The sequence below is a fragment of the Anarhichas minor genome, unplaced genomic scaffold, assembly GCF_050575085.1.
Source record: "Anarhichas minor isolate MPS153535 unplaced genomic scaffold, ASM5057508v1 ptg000003l, whole genome shotgun sequence".
NCBI classification, from domain to species: domain Eukaryota; kingdom Metazoa; phylum Chordata; class Actinopteri; order Perciformes; family Anarhichadidae; genus Anarhichas; species Anarhichas minor.
The window spans coordinates 4,793,175-4,814,459 of NW_027466449.1; the positions used below are offsets into that span (position 1 = coordinate 4,793,175).

Here is a 21,285-nt window from a genome sequence, read left to right on the forward strand (position 1 = left end):
ATTTTCTGCTATTACAGATTAAAATGTCTGTTAGAATGTAATGTAAAAATGTAATGCATTCCTGGCCAGCTCTCTGTGTTGTTAAATAACCCCTGGGCAAAACTAAATCTGCATCAAATCAATTATATATAACTAGCTGAGATGAGATCGACTCAACTTCACATCAAACATTCATCATCAACGTCAATCTTTATACATAATTCAGTTGTTTGTATTGAGCCTTCAAGATCTATTTTTCATAAAACAAGAAACATTTTGTCAGTGAAATAAATCCACTTGTCCGCTGAGCATTGTGACTTCTTTGAAGAATGGTGTTAAAAATAAACAAATAATAATAATAAATATAAAGCCAAAATAAATTTACTAAAATGTATTTGAGCTACATTTTCAAATCTTACATTATGGTTAGATTTGTTTGGCTTTGTTCACTCTTAGACTCAATGACGTTTTGCACTATTGAGCAGAGCAGCCATAAAATGAGAATAAAAGTTAGGATCCTACAGATCAGGATATTCTTCACCACATGTTGGGTTTGGTTTGATAGCTTCTGATGTTGGAACCCAAGACTATAAACCAGCGCTAATATCACCAGCAGATGGCGATAGAGGAACATTAATATGAGATGGTAAAACAGCCGAGCGATCCAGTCCAACACCATCTTGCTGTTATAAACCTTTAAAGCTTTATGAAGTGTGAACTCTTTCATTTTTTCCTCCTTGGTTGGCATTCAAAGGATATTCTGCTCCCATCTGCTCACAAATGTAACTTTTTTAATGTAGTTAATTTTCTTTTTACATTTTAAGGGTACTTTTGTTGAGTGCAATGCCTTCCTTTTTTCCATTTCACGATCACATCTGGAAGCCGCCCAGTAAAACCACAGTTGTGGGATAAGGGTAATGATGGTGGGGTTAAGGCCGTCCTTCATTTAAACATATAAGTATTACATTTCATCAACCTTGAGCTGTGATAAACTGATTATTTTTAGGTTAGGGCAACTGAAACAAATGTGGAACGTTTTATGAATCAGCTCTAGGGGGCACTGCGTCATCATCAACATCATAGAGAGTGAGCAAGACATAGAGAAAGACAGTGAAAGAGAGAAAGAGAAAGGACAGACAGAGAGAGACAGAGAATGAGAGAGAGAGAGAGAGAGAGAGAGAGAGAGAGAGAGAGGGGGGATGATAGATTCCATTTCTATTCTACCTTTAATCCATCTGTGAAATTCATAAGTAAAAGACAGTCCTATTTCTCTTCTGAGGTGGTTCTCTGAAAGTCCGTGTACTGTTTCATCATCACACCTTTACCAGAAAACACAACCAGCGGGCAGAATTTTTTTTGCTTGATATACTATATTGATCATGTCTGGTTTTATGAAAAGAAAAAAAAAACGTGGAAAGGTTAAAGTTTAATAAAGGGACACCATGATGGAGCCTCAACTCCTCCCTTAATGAACCATGTGACAGCAGTCACATCAACTTTCCTACAACATCAAAGATTATTCTCCTAATTAACCTCAGACACATGCAGGCGAAAGCAAAGGTATGTTTACATGCTATACCGCCGCTTCTCATCAAATTACTAATGAATGTTGGGACTCAGAAACGTAAACCAAATGATGAAATGAGTAGAGACATGAACATCAATTTCTCCACTTTAAACATTTTATTACAGACAAAAGAAAACAAAAGAAGTATTTGTGACACAAAATGAATCTAATGCTGGTGCACTGGTATTGCACCAACAACAATTTCTGAAAAAATATTTATTATTCTAATAATAATGTTGTTTGATCAATAATAATAATAATAATAATAATAATGCACCCTGATGAAAATAAGCCAAAATTGTTACTTCATATCGTTCATAAATAGATGTGAAACCTGCAACCAAATTAAATAGAATGACCATATCGTAAAACATATGATATTCAACAAAACAAAATGGGTTCTCTCATCAACGGCTTTACAAATTAAAGAAGTACATTTGGCAGGTTTATACACAAACTTAAAATATCTACCCCCATGACTCTTCCTCCAAAACGCAAAAAAATCCTGCTACAGTGAAAAAACAAAATATCTTTAGAATTCTTTTTCTTCACAAAAAATGATAAAGATAAGTTCAACACAATTCTAAAACACCTAATAAAACTAGTCAAAAACTTTAAAACCCACTGTTATGTTTTTTTTTTCTTTAGTAACATTTCACATTTAGCAACTTTTTTTTTTTAATTCACCTGTACAAGGTGTCAGGACTAAGGAAAGGTGAGCGGGGTTACGGGTGGGGGCGGTCCTTATTGACCAAAAGGAGGAGGAGGAGCTAAAACGAGAGGTATCAACCTTTGACCTCTACAGTTCTGTAACGTCCTGAGGCCATGTGAAGAGAGTGACACTCTCTATCAGAGCTCTGCCAGTTAAGGAGGAAATGGAGCGTTTTACAGTCTTTGCATTTCTCTCTCATTTGGAGAGAAACAAGACCAGTGTACACAGTTTCAACACAACTTTTAGTGTGTGTATTCCCTCACTGAATCCGCCCGCACGAAAATCACAGAGCCAAACGAAAACAAAAGTTAAAGAAAATAAAGAAAGTAAGGGACTGCAGCTAAATACACACATAAGAGGGATCCATTGTGGTGATATTTACAATCACTCTGTGAGAAACAAAAGGAAAAGAGGGCGTCCTTTAATAGGGGCGAGGATGATTTACAAACGTCTAAAGTGTACGTGACTATCTTCTTTATAATTTCACTTTGCTTTTACTCAGTTGGGGTGTTTCAGTATGTCCTGAAGTACATCCACCCCTGCTGAGGTGACTATATTCTAGTTTCCTGCATTCGCTTTTCTACCCAAAACCCCTACACTTTTAGTATGCTTAGAGCATTTCTTCTCCCCGATGAGGGCAATCCATGGCAAACACAGAGTAATGGAGTGAAGAGGAGAGAGAGCATCTTTAAAAAAAAAAATTTAAAAAAAAAGAATGAGAAGACTTTTTTTTTGTCTTCATTTCCAGTATGTTGGCATGAGCTTAAAGCTCACTGCCCCCGCAGAAAAGCGAAAAGTTCACTGATAAGGAAAAAAAGCAAGAGAAGTGCCTCAGGCTACTGGCCGATCTAAGTGCTTGGCAAATAGGTGAAGTTACTGTAGCAGTCTTTGGGATTTTCGTAATCCGTCACAAAAAAAAACCAAAAAAAAAAAAAACCTAAATGGTGTAGAAGCAGGTACATCGATGACGTTGTTGTTATGGTGGAAAGCTCCCTGGAGTCTGACATTTGGAGGTCTTTCAACTTCAAGTGAGGTAGAGAGGCTTGTCCCGAGCTCCCATGCCGCTGCTGAGGAAGAATAGACTGTATTACACTAATGTACGTCTGGATACATGTGAATACAATTATTGACTACGTGTATTTCTGTTCATCCAATATTTCGCCAGGAAATCCCAGCGAGAAATGACGAAATCTATTTCAAAGTAAGACCTGGCTGAGAAAGCAGCTCCAAAACATAAAAGCTGCCGTCAAACAACAGACATCAATCAGTATAAATAAAAAAGTCAGAATATGCAGATCACCCGAAACGTCAAATACAAAGCCTCTTCTCCAGTTATCTTCACTGACACACAGGAAATAATTCAGTACGCTCCAAAACTCCCAGCTACTGTGATCTGACACTGAGGGAAAAGGTTTACGCAAAGACTCAATGTACTTCAAAGAGCATCAAACGTGATTTGACCCAGGCGTGATCTCATTTGACATACAGATGAATCAGCTCTAAATACAGAAGATACTGACTTCCAGCTCTGCTGCCTCTCGGAATAGCAACACCAAGTTTCAGGTGTGAGACAACGCAACATTCGTCTTGTACCTGCTTGAATAGCTTGATTCAATAAGGCAATGTGTGCTGAGCGAAACACAGGGAAACTTAATTGGATGTCACACTTTCTCCAAGCTCGGTAATAGCGTTGTTCTACTGCAGCAATACTCATTTCAATTTCAAGGAGATGCTTTGCTTTAGCAGAGGAATCACAGTTTATGATTAATACTGTCTGAGTCTCTGAGTGTGAAAGTGAAGTGGTTTAGAGCAACTCATTTGGAAAATGAGTAACTGTCAGACAAATACTTACTATTCTCAACAATCAAATGTCCCGGATTGGAGCTACAGAGGCGGAGAAATCTTTATTCTGGACCATCTTTTTCTGGCTAACTCGATGTGATTTCTTCTTGTTAACCATCATGTCCATCACACAACATTCACCACTACCATAACACAATGTGTGATGAGCTCACCTGCAGTGGTTAGGTCCACAGTCCCTGTTGCAGTACTCGCTGTCCCAGTCAGGGTTCTGGCCATGCACTGGGTTAGGGGCCCCTGGAGACTGTGGGCCCCCGACGCTGTTCTGGTAATCAGCCTGGATATGGGAGAATCCCTATAGGAGGAGAGGAGGGAAAGGAGAGGGGTTATATCGTTCTAGCTTTGAGATGGCCAACCATTAGAGTTTGCTGAGCCATGATACTGTATGAGGCCAAATGCTGTCAGTGGTCTTGAGAACTTCTTCGGAAAGGAGAAAATAGTTTGTTTGCCACTAAATTAGTGGAAAAAGTAAACTTTATAAACATACTTTTACAAACTGTTTTGTTCTTCTTCATATATACGCTAAAATGCGATTGAGGCCTGTTATACAATACGATGAGATTGAATTGAGGCATTTTTATCAGCAACTGATAAAATCATTGGATATTATTTGAATTTGAATCATAGGCAGAAAAGCATTTTAAGCCGGTAGCTCTATGAAATATCAACAATGCTTTGAAGTGTTGTATATCAGTATTTAGCAATAGTTGAAAATCGTAAGGCATATGATTACTGGTGATAAATAATATAAATAATGAGACATTTTATAAGCGATTATATGAGGAGCTTTTGCAGATGTACGCATTTTATCATATTCATGATTCATTTTTTAAATCTCAATAATGACCACACCAACCTGTTGGCTGAGAGGGGGGGAATGCAGAGGCGCCTGGAGCCCCATTTGGTGTGAGATGATTGGCTGCGACTGCTGCATGCGGATTGGCTGGTTGAGCAGGGAGCTCTGATGCAGGGAGAGTTGGGCGTGGGGGTGCAGGGGTGGGCTGATCTGGAAGGGAGATGGGGGAGAGGCACTCATGCTGGGCGGCAGCATCTGGGACTGGCTGAGGGTCTGGGCCAGAGTGTGGCGGGGCGGCCCTGCGTAGCTCTGGAGGTCTGACAGTGGGAAGGAGCCCGGCGGGCCCAGGTAGGGGGAAGAGGGCTGGGGGGGCACACTGTACAGGGGCTGCTTCGGGGGCAGCATGTGGGAGGACTGGCTGGTCTGCTGGGCACTTTTTGGTTCAGGGTCATTGTATGTCTGTGGATGAATAAAACAGAAATTAAATGACATAACTTACATTCAATTAACTACATGAAAATCATCTCTCCATCAATCATCTCTTATTTAATAGCTTTTCCATGACCCCATTTCTCTTAAAACAAAACTGCAGCCCTGACCTGTATCTTAAAAGGGAAATTCCGGTACTTGTCAACCTGGTTCTTATTATACTGAAGTATGTCAGGCAAGTTGAAAAGGAAGTGGTGTGTTGTTTGCTACAACAGCTGCAAGGGCTTCCAAGGGACGACTATCTGTCCTTACTATTTGTTGGACTGGTTCTTAAAGGAATAGTTTGGGAAATACACTTATTCGCTTTTTAGCTCACAGTTAGATGACAAGATTGAGGTAGCCAGGCAAGCAGTTTCCCCTTGTTTGTGCTAAGCTAAGCTAACCATCTTTTGGCTTCAGCTTTATGTGAACACAGACAGACATGAAAGCGGTTATCTAACTCTTGGCTAGAAAGGGAATTTCCCACAATGTTCAACGTTTCCTTTAATATTATCTTGTTACATTTACACTTGGGTGATGAGTTAAAAGGTATTATGGCGAATAGACTTTTTTGAAAATGATATGTCAATGACACCCAGGTGGAGAAATGCCAGAATTTCCCTTTAAACATTTCCTCACAGCCTTCCTCAGTACCGGTCAATTCTGTCAAAATTCTCTGCCTCTCTACACAGTGAAGCAGCTGACAGAATGAACGTGTGCGTCTTGCTTGCCTGACGCAGCTGTCCAACACAGTTTTAACAGGACAGTTGACACTCAAAGCTCCCAACAGCAAATCTTTTTCAGCATATTGACGCTCACTGTGTAATGGGACTGTATATATTTGATTTTCAGTCCGTCCACGGCCTGACAGCCTTCACTTAACGCACACATGTAGACAAGCTGACAGATGGGGAAACAGGGAAAACACCCAAACTTGACTTTTTTTCATTTTGGGCAGTATCTGAGCCAGTGCAGCACCTACAAAATGCCCCCACCTCCACCTCCGCCCTGCCCCACTCTTTTCCAGGCCCTTATGATAAGCTGTCAGATTGCTCATCTCCAGCCATCAGTGTTGATTAGAAGGTAATGGAGCCCATTTGTATGAATAGAGCTGGGACCGGGGTAATGATCAATAGACACCTTGACAGATAGATGGGAAAAGGACACACACACACACACACACACACACACATATATATATATGCAGGAGCCCGGGCAGAGAAATGAGGCTGTTTGCCTGCAGAACAAATGGAATGACAAAAGAAATCTTCTCCACACTACATTGTGTGTTGGTAATACAAGACGGCACTAAACAATGCAATCCACAGCCCTCCACCTTGCCTTTCTTTCTTCCCAGTGCTACTATGCTGGTGCATACAAGACGCCATCATTCACTTGGCAAAAAGGATGTCATAGATCTGAATTAGCAGGAAGGAGTCAGAGGTGGACAAGCAGCAGAAAAGCCTATGATTGCTCGATGTTGATTTGGATGTACTTCCTGTTGTAGACAATGAGATGGTGGAAATCGATGATGTAATGCATGACACAGGTGTCTGCTGGGGTAAGATACATTAAGGGTTTGTATTTTCTAATGATAGATATAAAACGTAAACCTGATATTTTGTACGGCACACGAGGGAGCAATCATTTTCTCTCCTCCACCCCTCATTGATGTTTTGGCCATATGCTTGTGCTGACCCCTCCCCCAACTACATCACCATACCAACTACAATCCCCAACCCCCAACATCTGCACCCTATGGAAATCAGGTATTGTTCCAAATACGGACTGCTCTTTTGCATCAGATACCCCCACCCTCCCCACCACCACCACCACCACCCCATCCCAAGGAAGCCCCACCCAGCCCATTAGCAGGGATTTTCCATCCAATCCATCATCAGTCTTAGCCAGGGCCTGTGTGTCATAAGCGTTACCTTGGAAACCAGACTGGCTCGGTACGCGGCCAAGGCTTTCAGGTACTCTTTCTTAGCCGCCTCGGTTTTCCTCTTGTACCCCTGTGAAGAGAGAGAGAGAACAAAAAATCAAAACGAGAGGCTTCGGGTGAGAGGAGAGGTTGACATGCTCATAAATGTGCAGACACACGTCTGTCTCTAAATACACACACACACAGTTACACACACAAATACTTTTTATCTAACACTTTCTTAAACACATTCACACACACATACGCACACACTCACGCACGCCCTTAATGTTCCTTTCCATCAGAACCAATGGTACAGAACACCTCTATTTCCTCATCACAGCACTAAAACTCCCTCATCTCAATGTGTCTCCATCTATCGTAGCAACACATCATTTCCATTCCAATCCACCTAGAGAAATGAACTGGAACTTCTCTCTCAGTCTCTCTCTTTCTCTCTCTCTCTCTCTCTCTGCTTTTAGCTCCACAATAACACTCCTATCAGCATAGCGACTGACATTAGTGATTCGCCAGAATGGTTGTTGTCATTTGGCTCATTAGGATGCGATCCCTGCCTGTAGGCTATATGAGTTTTGTTTGAAACTGTCTTCCATATTGTTAGTGTGATATACAAACCTCTGTTGTCATACAACTAACTGCTGCTGCAGTGTTTGAATGATCTCAGTGTGTTTCCATAAAGAATGTGGGCTTATATGGATGTATTTCTGCATGCAGGTATTTTTTTTCGAGGCATTGTCTGTGTGGGATGTAGAGAGTCTGAAATGAGGCTATTAGCGATACGAGCTATAGATAAAATTATGTCTATTATGCGAAACAAAAAGGATATAGAGAAGTATGTTTGTCAGTCGAAAACTAAAGTTTGCATGCATTGTACTTTTTATGCAGGGCTAGATATTATCTTATTTTATACTCGTGCTGATGCAAGCACTGGTGCTGATACCAAAATAAAATATTTGATCAATACTTTACCCTTAGAAAAACACGTTTCTTTCTACAAACCCATTTTTTCATTTCGCAAAGGAACACTTTGCCTTATTAAAATACTGTAAAATTGGCAAATTGTTGATTTAAATCAGTATCTGATCAAAGAAAGTAATTACTAATTTAATGATGCTTTTGTTTCTCAGCAATTTTCCAGACACATTTCCAGACATTTTTTTGTGCTCGATGTACATGCCACAAAGCTGATGCTCCAGAAAAAAACGTTTGGAAAATATCATATACTGGAATACTGCCTTCACACGGTATCCTTTCCGAAAAGTAAACCTTACTTATCCCAAGAGAATTGCTAATAGCAAAAGAAGCTAACAAATGTAGTTTCTCTTGGAGTTGAATACCCATAACACAAAACACCATGACCCCCAATAACTCTGTCATCATTAGCATATTACTGTTGCGCAGGAGTTGACATTAAATAGCTACAAAAACAATAAACCACTCTTCCTGGATAGCCAAGATGCCCTTCAGCTAAATCCAAGGACGAGACGATAGTGAGAGAGAGAGAGGGGGGGGGGGGGGGGGGGGGTCACTAATTCTGTATTCTAGGCAGGATCAAAATAGCAGGCGAGAGATATAAATAAGGAGAGTGGAAATGAGAAGTTCACACATCCCTGCTTGTCAGAGGGCCAATGAAGATGCATGATGTGGAGGCATCAGCTATGAAGACTGGAGGGACACAGGACGTGTGGATTGTACCTGGGCCCGGAGCTTTATGGGAGTTTTGTTTTGGCAAAGAAGATGATTTTCACTTTTTCCATTATATTTTTGGAAAACCCTTTTTAGCTACACTGCTGAGAAAAACTCAGAAGAAACCTTTGCATTGTGAAATTTGAAAACAAGTAGAGCACCACCGAGGGTTTTGTTTTGCAGGTGAGCACCAGCACGTGGGTGTGAGTGAATCTACCCACTGCATAAAAAAAAAAAAAAAACAGTCCTAGACTCCTGAGATCTCCCCAGGTGCATTTCTATTTTTCCCATATTGACCCTTTTTTGCCCATAAAATGCCCAACTTTGTTAGTTTCAGACTGTTTTACAGCTGCTGTTGCACAGAATACTCCCCCAACCGTCCCCTCCTTCCCTTTGCTTGAATTAAATTTAGAAATGAAAATCATTTTTGTGAGAGTCAGGGGACTGGGGATAAACGGATGGATTATCTTTAGAAAGAGAAGAACTAGCTCATTAAGGTGAGCTGTATCTCACAGCAATGTTCTGGTAATTACACAGCACACAATGCCAGGGAGAGGCTGCTCGCCTGCTGCAGCACACATGCCATCTACTGGTTAGAAGAGAATGTGTGCATGGTGTGCACTGTATATGAGTGTGTTTGTGTCAGTGTATGTGCATTCATGTACATTTGCACTTGTTCTTCTGTGTGTGAAACACTTTCTGTGTAAGCATAGAAAGTGTATGTAAATGTCTACATGGAGTACTGCATTTGTGTACATTTGTGCAAAAATGTGTCACAAGAGGAGGTGATAGTTGTTCCTTCCACTTAAAACGTCATTTTTCTAGTCTATAACATGTATAATAGTGTGTTTGCAACCATTTTCACCACATCTGTTACAGATTGGCCTGTTTCCTCATCCACTTTATTGTTTCAGAGATTCCAGGTCGGAGTGTTTTGTACCTGCTTCTGTTCCTCTCCTAGGCTGTCCCACATGGAGGCCACAATCTTGGAGACGTCCCCGAAGGTGGCATTGGGATTTTGTCCCTTGATGGCCGCCTGGGTGTCTCTGAAGAAGAGAGCATAGGCAGACACAGGTTTCTGTGGCTCGTTGGGGTCCTTCTTCTTCTTCTTCTTTTGAGGTTTGGGTTTGGGCTTCATCATTTCTGCTGAGGCCCGCTTCTCACTGCTTATCTGGAGGCAGAAAGAGGGATGGAGAGGGAAGGAGACGAGATAGAAAGAGACAAAGACATTGTTGGTCATAAATCAGTTCATGAAAATAACAATTTTGCTGCTGGATAAGATACTATATATTTAAAAAAAACATTAGAATAAAGTAATTGTGCCGAGCCAACTAGAACATTCAATTAACGCTGAAAAGAGGGTTAAAGCAGCAGAGTTCTGCGAAGAGCAGCTGCAGCTTGTTCCGAGAAAAGAAAACAGATCAATTTACGGCCATGGGTGAATGAAGACTAACAGGATGTCAGTGAGACAGGTTAGCCTCTGAGGGGGGTAGGGAGGTGTCGTTCAGGAGAAGCTGGCCAAATATGGGATAGGCGGAAGAGACCCTGGGCTAATTAAAATATTAGTATCACTTTAACAGTCAAATTGCTGGATTCATGGGTATTTTCAGGTTTGCTCTTTATTTTTTACTCTTTCATGTAGCTCACAAACAATTCAACTTTCTGAGGAAACCATAAAAAATAAAGATTAAATCTATATTTTTCATAGGATGTACCCAGTTGGTCTGTCAACAATAACACGCTGCAATCTCGCTACATTTTCAGGAGGCAAAAAACGGCTCACATCTGTGTGATGTACTCGATCAAATACACATGAATACATTTTCATTTTCCGTGCAGGGCTTTGACGAGGAGTCAAATCCAGGTCACCTGATCCTGGTTGTGATTCTATATGGAAATTTCCGCCTTTGCTGAGGAGAGAACACATCAAGCACGGGAGAAGGAAGGGAGACGAAGGGAGCGGCGAGGGAGAGAGACAAAGATAAGGAGAAAGAGAGAGAAGAGGTGCAGCTGAGTGAGGATGGCGAGGAAGAAGTGACGGCTTGATGTTGCCATTAGTATCAGCGGAACATCAGCTAAATTTCTTGGTTGCTATAAAGGCAGGAAATAACAATCCAATTCCCACCCATATAATAGAAGATATAATGACATACAGAATATATAATGATATACATTGGTATTATGTGAAATGAAGGATGTTTATGTGCACTATTTATGGGTGAGGGGTTATTGAGAGTTATTCACATATTGCTTTGACTGAAGTGAGAGTGAACTCCATTTTTTGGCAAAGGCAGCCCATATCCAAGGCCAAGTTCCTATTTCATCAGGTTGCATTTTAGAAATTTTAAACAGCTTTGAACATTCTCTTTTATAATCCGCTGATCCTGGGTTTCAGTGTTGAAACTCAGCAGGGAGGGAGAACAAACCATGAAAAAGATGTGTCCCTGCGCACGTATCAAACAGCAACTTGAGGACATTTAAAGACGTTCACATCCATCTAATGCATACTTATCACGGGATTAAGCAACAGCCATGTTTTCTCCTTTAACTGTCAATTGGAAAACAGGAAATGACTGCCTTTGAAAATTGCATTGTTTCAGCAAAGCATTTTGCAGCCAAACAACACACTGTATTCTACACAGCATGAAATTAACTAATCAAAATTCAAGGTCCACGAGCACATTTGGCAGCTAAAGAAGAACTTCAAAATGGCTTTTGTGATGTGCGGAAATGAATGGATGTTGTCATTCAGGGTGATGCAAAGTATTGCTTGTCTATTTTACAGCTTACAGGTAATATTCCTTTTTTTTGTGACTACGGCTGGTTTCATTAAAAAATAATCATCCCTCACTTTTAGGCAATGAGGCAGAAGACAGGCATTTGAAACGACATCTGTTCCACTCAAGCCTTTGAAGTAGAAAATAGAATAAACTGAAGGTAGAGCTAATGGAATGACAAAATAGAAAAAAAGAAGGCTAAATAATCTGCAGGAAAATTCACATGTATTCATACGGAGGAAAGAGCAACGGCACACAACAGCTTGCAGCTACATGCAATCAAGCAGGAGAGCAAGGAGCATATTATTTCATTTCTTTATTTTCCTCTCTTATTGTGTCTCTCGTTGTTCATGTTTGTGAACTTATAAGAGGCCAGAAGAAATATCAATAAACCCGAAAGACTGAAAAGAAATCAGATGACTCAACATACAGTACCTCTGAAAAGAGCACAATAAACCGAAGCTCCACTCAACAGTTACAGGACAAATCTATCTGTTAGATACAAAATGTATCTGGGATTTTCAATTTACTTTTATTTTCCGTCAGCCTGTCTAGTCAACGTTTACTGCTGTCAGAGGTTTCGTGCATTTCCCAAAAGACCTTCAGAACCCTGAATAAATGTTGTCTAATTTTTTGGAAAAATGAAAAGAAAGAAGCTAAAGCCTAAAGATCCCAGTGTAGAAGTGAACCATTGCATCACACTGTTCAGTTAAAATGACTCATATATTGGAACCATTGGTTGTTTTGCTGGCTTTACACATTATTGCTATAGTGGATAAACAAATAGCACATATCCACTATATCAAGCTTATTGTCATCGGTTTTCTTATGCCTGTGCAGAGAACAGTAATGATTATGACAGCTGTTGTTGTCATTTGAGGAAAAAAAGAGAGTCACATCCCTTATTCATAACGCAACATCTTGTGGCTGCACTGCATTCTGGTCTATTTTCTGATAGTGTCAGCGGAGAGATTGGTTATCTGGTCCTCTTCGACGATGGATTTCTCCCTGTGTGACCGTTGATGCAAAATGACGAGTCTGTAAAGTAGCTCTTTGATTTTGATGTTCTGACACTGGATCCTGACGTCTACCATTCGTATTCTGGACATTTATCTCCTGTCCTGCATCTCTGTACTTGTGCTGGAGATATCATGATGTGACATGATGTCACATCTCATTTCAGTAACATAAACCGCAGCGAACATTTGAAGAGGTCTGCTTTAGGTCATTGTCTTCTCTTGCTTTCCTTTGACTGGTTTTTTTTTTCAGATGAAAAAAAAAAATCTAAATTCCATTTGCAAAAGGGGAACTGGCAAAATAGTGTGAACAGAAAAAAACACCATTTTACAGACCATGAAATCAATACCTTTCTTTGAGACTTCTCAAATGTTAAATCTAACAAAAGAAGCCGACAAGAACTCTGCAAAAATTAGCAAAACTTTGATTTAAAGAAAAATGTTTTCAATGATAAAGTAAACAATATTGCAAATCTGAGCCAAATATTTTGGCACATGGCTGTATAAGAAACTTAGTGCTATGTACACATTTTGGTCTGTACGGAAAAAAGTATCGAGGGGCAATGACACCAGAATATATACAGACTATAAGGTTCTCTTTAGATGTTGATGCTTTTCTCCAAACAAGAGGACACACTGCCCATTTACAGATCAGATCAAGACTGATGCTGTAAAAAGCAGCCTGTTGCTAGGTAAGACCACCATGTCCTGTACAGAGCAGTACAGGCTAAATATATTTTGTACACAGGTTATTCATTTACTAGCAAAAGGCTGAACTATAGAGTCAGCCTTAGCTTGCTCATCCCATCAGCGTTTCTGTTGTCTGAGGGGTGGTGGATGTGGGGAGACAGATAGGGAGGAGGGGGTAGAGTAATTCTGAATGGACAGCACTGCACTGGCATGACAAGATTAGAATTGACAGCCTGATAACTGCGTCACTATCAAAACAGCAGATAGAGAGAGAGAGAGAGAGAGAGAGAGAGAGGAGGGAGAGAGAGAGAGAGAGAGAGGAGGGAGAATGAGGAAGTGAGAGAGGAGGGAGAATGAGGAAGTGAGAGAGGAGTGTGAGATGCAAAGGAAAAAAAAGAGAGGGTTGATGTAGGGAGAGCAGATAAAAGGAGGAGGTGATGTAGAGAGAAGAGGGTTGATAACAAAAAGAAGGACGGGTGCAGACGCAGAGACGGACATAGTTTAAGAGACATTAAATTAGACAATAAAATCAGGTAATAGTATGGGAGAATATAAAAGTGTTTGTCCAATCACAGCCTCCTGAATATATGCATCATCATCATCATCATCATCATATACACTGAGCACCAAAGTGGAGAGTGCTGCATGGAGCATTGATTTCAAAAGGCCATAAAAACAAACAGGAACTACTCAAGAGGTGATGCACGGATACACTTTCTCTTTTCCAGTGACGGTCATTATACCAAAGCATGATATAGAGCACAACACTGAGTCAAATCTGAATGCCATTCACTTCCAAACCCTTCTGCAGATTTCAAGCCAAACAACTGTAATATGGGAATATACACATAAGCCCTGGCGTGTGTTGTACAGTTTGTGTTACAGAATAAGTGTGCGAGCATCAACAGAGAGAACACGATAAACCCATTTTTACATGCTAGTCTTTGCAGGGAAATGTTGTCTGAATGTGCACCGGCCTGAAGAATGAGACAATGTACAAGAACCACTCGGCAGCCGACTGTGATACAGAAGAGGCTCTTTAAAAAACGGCAGTTCAAGAACATCAATCGAAGATTGGTCGTGAAATAATCTTTGATCAAGGACCGACTTGGAAAAAAGCCAGTAAAAGTAGTTTAACTAGGGGACTTCCTCGGTAATGAAAGCGCACATTGCATTGTTTTTCTCAGTATTTAGTTGCCTAAATGTTAAACCTTTTAAAGTATGCTTTTTAAGAGGCATGAAAGAGGCTTATGACATGCAGTATATTGTCAATTAAAACGATCACTCTGCTTTGGTTAAAGGTGTTAATATTAAAATTCAGAGCATCAATATAGCGGCAAACAACTATTTGCTATGTAAAATTATAGTGGAGTTATGTGTAGTTGAGTAGAGAATGAAGTCATTCCCCCTCTGTGTGTGTTGTTAACAGAGCGTATCTTGTGCTTCCCATAGCGGCTGCTTGTTAATGCATATGAGTCCCTGTGTGTGTGTGTGTGTGTGTGTGTATGTCCCAATGGCTAGCTAAGGGCCAACACTGCACTGCGCTCATATGGCGGTAACCGCCTGTTAGCACCATTAGTTGCTAGCTGCTGCTCAATGGTCCCCATATTGAGAGCCGTGTGGAAGCAATCTGTCCATTTTTTAATTCAGCTCCTTCACAGTACTGTGGATGGGTCAGAACCTTTTTTCTTAAACCTGCAATAATGGATTTTGACCACTGTTTTTGTCCACCTGATGGATCTAAGTCAAATATTTACACTCTTTTTATTGAGAGGGAATTTTTACATTTGTAAAAATGGTATATGTGGCACATTGTAATAAATCTCAGTACAAGCACAGACCTCTCCGCACCAACATACTGAAGAGAAGCACAGCTTAGTGCAGCTGTTAGAGACTCTAAGCCTTTGTGGGTTTATAAATAGATAAATGGCCGTGGTTAGAGAAGCAGCAGTGAGAATAATGTAATTTTAAGATGCCATGTATAATTTTTCTGCAATTTCCACCACCAGCTGTAACTCGCAGCCTTAAAGAATAAGTGGGTTCCTGAATGTTGTGTCGTGCAACAACAACATAAGAGCACGAAGTTACAGTGGCACACGCCTTTCATACAAAGTCAGCAGGTTTAAAAATGTAAAAGCATGTTTGTCAACAGAATCATCCATCCAGTTGTTAGCTGCAGCTTGTGAGGACGCAGGCGGTACAGAAACGTATGAAAAATGATGAATACAATCCAAAGTTTTTCCAACATCATGTATTTGAGATGAATTACAACATCAAGTCTTCCCTACTTGACTGTATGATCTGATGATTTTGGAGCGGAAGAGAATAAATGTTAGAGTGGGTTTTGAGAAGGAGTGAGCAAGTCTTTGTTAAGTTTCCCTAATTAGGGTAGGGGATCAGGTGGGCTTACATTTTTTGTTTTTATTACATGCATTTCGGTGAATTTAGATATCGGTTTCACCTCACATTTCAAAGTGCCACTGTGTGTAATGCTGTTAAGACTGTGGCCTTACAACATGTTGGCAGGCAAGATGAGAATGTAAACAAAGCTGTTTGAGATCTAAGACTGCCTGTAAACGTAATGGTTGGAATCCAAAAATACAGGATGCTTGTTAAAATTGTTTGAATATTACACAATGCGCGATAGTCAACTTTAACTACACGTTCCTATAATTCATTCATATTTTATACTAACATGTCAATTATTTTACAGTCACTGTGTTAGTTTTGTCTTTGTGTATTCCAATCATCTAGTTCACCATGACGCTTAATAGATTAGAATATGTCTTAAAATACGTACTCATCTGGAAGCGATTACAGCTCCATGTCAGACTGCCCATCTGTAAGCAATGAGCAGGACTGCATGTCAAAGCCGCCGCACAGATCTCTGAGTAGAACCAGGCACTCGTCGAGAGAGAGCAGCACTCATCAAATAAAAAACACAGCCCGGCCCAAACAATAATGAACCGGAAGCGCAGATTCATGATTGTGATCTAAAAGACATCAAAGGACACCAGTGGGCATCGTATAGCCCTGATCCCATTATGGAATTTGTATTCAGTTCCGGTACCATGCCATTACAAATATACAAGGTTTTTATGATGTGTAGTATGTCATTAGTTTTTTCAGACATGTGGGCTGGCAATGTGGATTTTGATTTAAACCAATATTGCAGATATTTTAATTTGAACTCAAGCCCAAAGCCACTGCTGAACTCAGCCGCATGATTTATCCAACTCTGGAAAATGACTGACAGCTCTGAGGAGCTCCTCCCTACGAGCTCTGCCTAAGAGCTCTGGACCTACTTAATCAGCCTAAAATTGCAAAGTTGAGGCCCTTCTATTTGGGAATGTGGTGAAAACAGTGGCAAGTGAGAGCTAATTAGATTAACGGTAGTTTAACGAGCTGTTGGAGGGGGGGCCCCCGCAGATTGGATTTTAATAAATAGGGGCAAAAGCATCTGCTATGCACTTCCTGGCTCTGCTGGCATCCTAATTGGCCCCAGTGGGTTGCTGTATCTCAGCACTGCACCACACAGTGCAAATTAGAAGGGGAAAAAAGCAAAATGCTTGTCCTCAGTCCAGGTAAAATGGTCTTTGTGATTGTATGGCTTCACAGGCATTGCTTTATTAACAAGAATATAACACCAATACAATTTCTAAGACTTTTATCACCACAGAACATCCACAAAATGTCCACACAGCAGGAGAAAATATTTCAGATTTGGACATATTCATCTTTTTCTGTTGTTTGTTTTCAAGATGAAATGTTCCCATGATGAGGTCTTTGTAGAGGCAACAGCACAGAAAAAAACAATTAATCAAACATGAATGAGCGACCATAGCAGGGTTATTTCCATAGCAACAGCCCGAGGGGACAACTTGAACCCTTTAATGTGAGCTGGTGATGTCTCTTTGTAAACATCCGCACAGCGGGGGGAGAAAGCCAATGAGAGAGCCTGGCAACAGAGGCATCACAGGGCAGCAACCTCTTGGTAACAATCGAAGTTTCCATTATCTAGTGTTGAAAGGACCTAGAAGTGCTCTGAAATATTGTATTCGGGAGCATTTGGAGTTGATAAGCGTCTTTGTACTACTGCTGTTAAGTGTCCAAAAACATTGAGGTAGTTTACAGTGAAGCCCGCAGCTGCTAAAAACAATATGCAAATGATCAGGAAAGAGGGATATTTCAAAAAAGAAGTTCATTTTTGTAGACACAATGGTTTTTGGTGCTTGAAGAATCACTGAAGCACCGACATCAAAGCCTTTTGTACAAACATTATTCCTCTTACATCAGGCAACAAATCACAGTCATAATCTCTCTCATACTCGTGTCTTATGCAACCTGCAACCAGTAGGCTCGTTCAGCTTCCAGCTGTGACCAACAGAAAGCAGTACGCAAGTGCACAAACAGTAAAAAACAGCTATTACCAAGGTCACTTGTTGGTGGCCATAAAGGCTCTCTAGACTAATTGTCATTTCACACGTCTCGAAACAGGGGTGAAATGCTGTCAAATCAATTTGATTTCTTTGTCTACTGATGCGATGGAAATAGATTCGTCAATCTCCTCAAATCTAAGAAATCTAGGATTTTAGAGTCACAAGAGTAATAGTGCGTGAGCTGAGGAGAAAGCCAGAGAGCTCAGGAAGTAACATCACTGCAGTCTAAAAATGGCTGGAGTAGCATGCAGTATGCAGTAGTAGAATAGTACACCACAATGGTCTCAGCATGTAAAAGGGAACATCCTATAGCTTAAGTCTACAACACCTAGTATTAACTTTCAATCTGTTCTCAGTGAAGTGCACACAGACAAAAAAAATCCATAATTTCAAAAATAAAACCAGTCTTTTAAAGCTAAAGAAATAAATAAAAAAAAGGATATGAACCGGGACTTTTTCGCTTCCTCTGTGCTGAAACGACTCATGACTCAATGACTCATGACTCAATGACTGGGCACTAAGTGGAGATTGGCAGCACCAGCGCTGGCAGGAGCAGGTATCCGTAAAACCTTCCTACAAACACTTTTGTCCCAAACCTCAGTGGCTCCTTGGGCGAGAGTAATGGCTTCTTTGCACTGGGCCGTGCCATGCTATTGTAGAATCACAGAGCGGTTAATTGAAACAAATGACTCTAATAATAGGACATTATCCCCACAGGCTGGCTTTGTGGTGGGCCTAATTAGCGTTGCGGTGGTGGCGAGGAGGACGAGTCACCATGCTGATCTCTCAAAGGAAGCAGCAGAGTCCCCCCCTTTTTTAAGTGGGCAGTACAGGATTTTCCTACTTGCAGCGCTAAAGGATGTCGGGCATTTTTCAAAACCAGCGTGGTAAATGTAAACATATCTAGTCAGCCCCGGGTCAGCCGGCTCCGAGACCGAGTCCCGCTCTGCTAAGCGCTGCTTGCTGTAGCTTCCTGACTGAAGGCTCAGAAGGTTTGAGGACAGAGCAAATTGACTTTTGACGAAATTTCATTCGGGCTACAATTTAAGATTACTTTCTTTATTGATAAGACTGGGGACTCTTTTTTTTTTCATTCATCAATTAATAATGTGATCTACAAAATGGCAGAAAATAGTGACAAATGCACATCACGGTTTCCTAAAGTTACAGTTTTAAATTGCTTGTTTTGACCAATCAGCTGTTTAAATCTCAAAGGTATTAATTATTAGCTTTTAAAATCATATAAAACAGAGAAAAAGGAACCGGCTAATATTTAACATTTTTGCTTTATAAATGTTTTAGACTTTCAAAATAGTTGCCAATTAATATTCTGTTCACTGACTAATTGATTGATCAACTAATAGTTATGATTATTGCCAACTCGTCACCTCATTGTCCTCTCGCATGTCATCACGTTCCCCCCTTTGGAGCGGCAATGGCCCGTAACTAATATGGCAACATGAGATATTGTCTTCCAGATGTATTTTTGATCACCACTGAAATCTGTTTTTGCCATTCCTAATTGTTTACCCTTGTACAAGATGATCCCAGAAAGTCAGCTGTAGCGCAATGTTCAAATCTCTGTGACCAAGCTGTTTTAATTATTCATTAGTCGTAACAGTCGCCTAAGGTTATTTGAATTAGTGGCATGAATATTCATGAGCAGCAATGAATGTGCATTTGTTTTTAATGCTCAATCTGTTAATACTCCTCTTCATTACTCCACTCCGAATCCCGCATAATAAGCTGCGCAAAACAAAGCTTTACTTTTTTAAAGCACAATTCTCTTCGGAAGCCTATTTGTTTCGGTTTAAATGAAACGGGAGTGCCCTACCAATTATCTCGCTGTCATTTCTCTTGACAGATACAAGACACATTGTTCACCCCGGTTGTGGAGTGTAGCACTGAAGGGCATCTGTCTTTTTTGTGAAATGAAAAGCCAGAAACAGAAAACATTTCTACTGTTACAAAAAGTGATTTATCTGGGAACGTCACCGAGATGTCATTTCTATCCCAGTGAAAGGCAGTAGAGCAAGCGGGTCACATGAGATACGTCTAAAACCTACAATGGACAAAAAGATTGCTGTTTCAATTGAAAAAAAAAGAGAAAACAAACACAAGAAATCCAGCTGCACTGAGCATGTGAAGTCAAGTCAAATTACTATTTATTTTCTTTCTTCTTTTCATTCTTGATTAAGTTTATTTTAAGGCAGTCCCTCTCATTATATAGTAGGATAGTAGGCCACTGAATACACTGAACACTTTCAGTGTACTATCATTTCTATACATTATATCAATATATTTAACAGGATATGACAAGTCTGTGAACAATGTTGAGAGGCTACTCTCAACATTGGATCTTTTTAATGGCTGGATTGGGCTTCTATCTAACTATCCCTGCACTGTTAAACACAGCTGTCAATATCGTTTTTATGTTGCTGCATTAAAATAGTTATGGCCTTTTTTCCCCCGCTGTCTATGTCCTAAATGCCAAGTGATGCAAAGTAAATTTCCTTTCACAGTTTAAATGAAGTCAAGCTCATATAACCTTGTAGCAATCAGGGACTCTGACAAAGACTGATCCTGGAAATAGAGCACACACATACAAATACTGTACTTCTGCACTGTGCACTATTGCACAGATATGCACTAGTGCACTCGGTGTTTCTGTGTCATACATTTTGGAAGGTGCTAAATACAGAACAGTGTTGGCCTGAGGGGGAACTGGAGGGTGGGTGCTACGTTTATGCAACGATGCCTCTTTTAGCTAATGTTTTGGTTTTACCACTTGATAATGTATTGTTTGGTACAGTCTAAAACTGTTTCCAGCAGCAGTAGAATTCAGAAAACAATCCGAATGTATCGTACAAGCTCAACACCAAACGACAGAAAAACAGATTTTGCAACTACCCAGGGAAGTCAAACATTTAGCATCTAAAGATCCAGAATTCTCCTCAGGGCTTTGTTGAAATTGGACTAGATCTGAAAGGAGATTAAATACTAGAACATATTTCCATCAGTTGGCCACAAACATGAGTCTAAATGAATGCTCGAGTTGCTCCAATAACAAAAAACAACAAAAACCTCAACGATAAATTTAAAAAATATGTTACTATAGCCTTAAAAATGAATAACCAAAGCAGTATCTTCAACTGACAATATTTCAATGATATCAAAACTATGGCTTGTCACATCTTTAAAAATCGACCGCCGATGGCCTGTCACACATCACGCATCTTGCCAAACATATTAATATAGCACCACATGTTTAACAAAACTGAACAAACTCCCCACCAGGAGTCATCTGACTGAATGTGTGACTTTAACTTGTAAAACTGGCAGCTGCTTTT

At 40.3% G+C, this 21,285-nt stretch overlaps 1 protein-coding gene across 1 annotated transcript in view; it reads right to left on the bottom strand.

Moving 5' to 3' along the window:
• Positions 1–1,643: 1,643 nt before the first annotated feature.
• Positions 1,644–21,285, bottom strand: part of LOC142952714 (TOX high mobility group box family member 2-like) — a 73,491-nt gene continuing 53,849 nt past the window's right edge. Inside the window, exons 4-8 of the mRNA XM_076094601.1 lie at positions 9,954–10,184; positions 7,317–7,397; positions 4,975–5,373; positions 4,274–4,413; positions 1,644–3,325 (exon numbers count right to left, since the gene is read on the bottom strand). Coding sequence (XP_075950716.1) covers positions 3,283–3,325; positions 4,274–4,413; positions 4,975–5,373; positions 7,317–7,397; positions 9,954–10,184 — 894 coding nt within the window. The 3' untranslated portion in view covers positions 1,644–3,282. The remainder of the gene's footprint in view (positions 3,326–4,273; positions 4,414–4,974; positions 5,374–7,316; positions 7,398–9,953; positions 10,185–21,285) is intronic.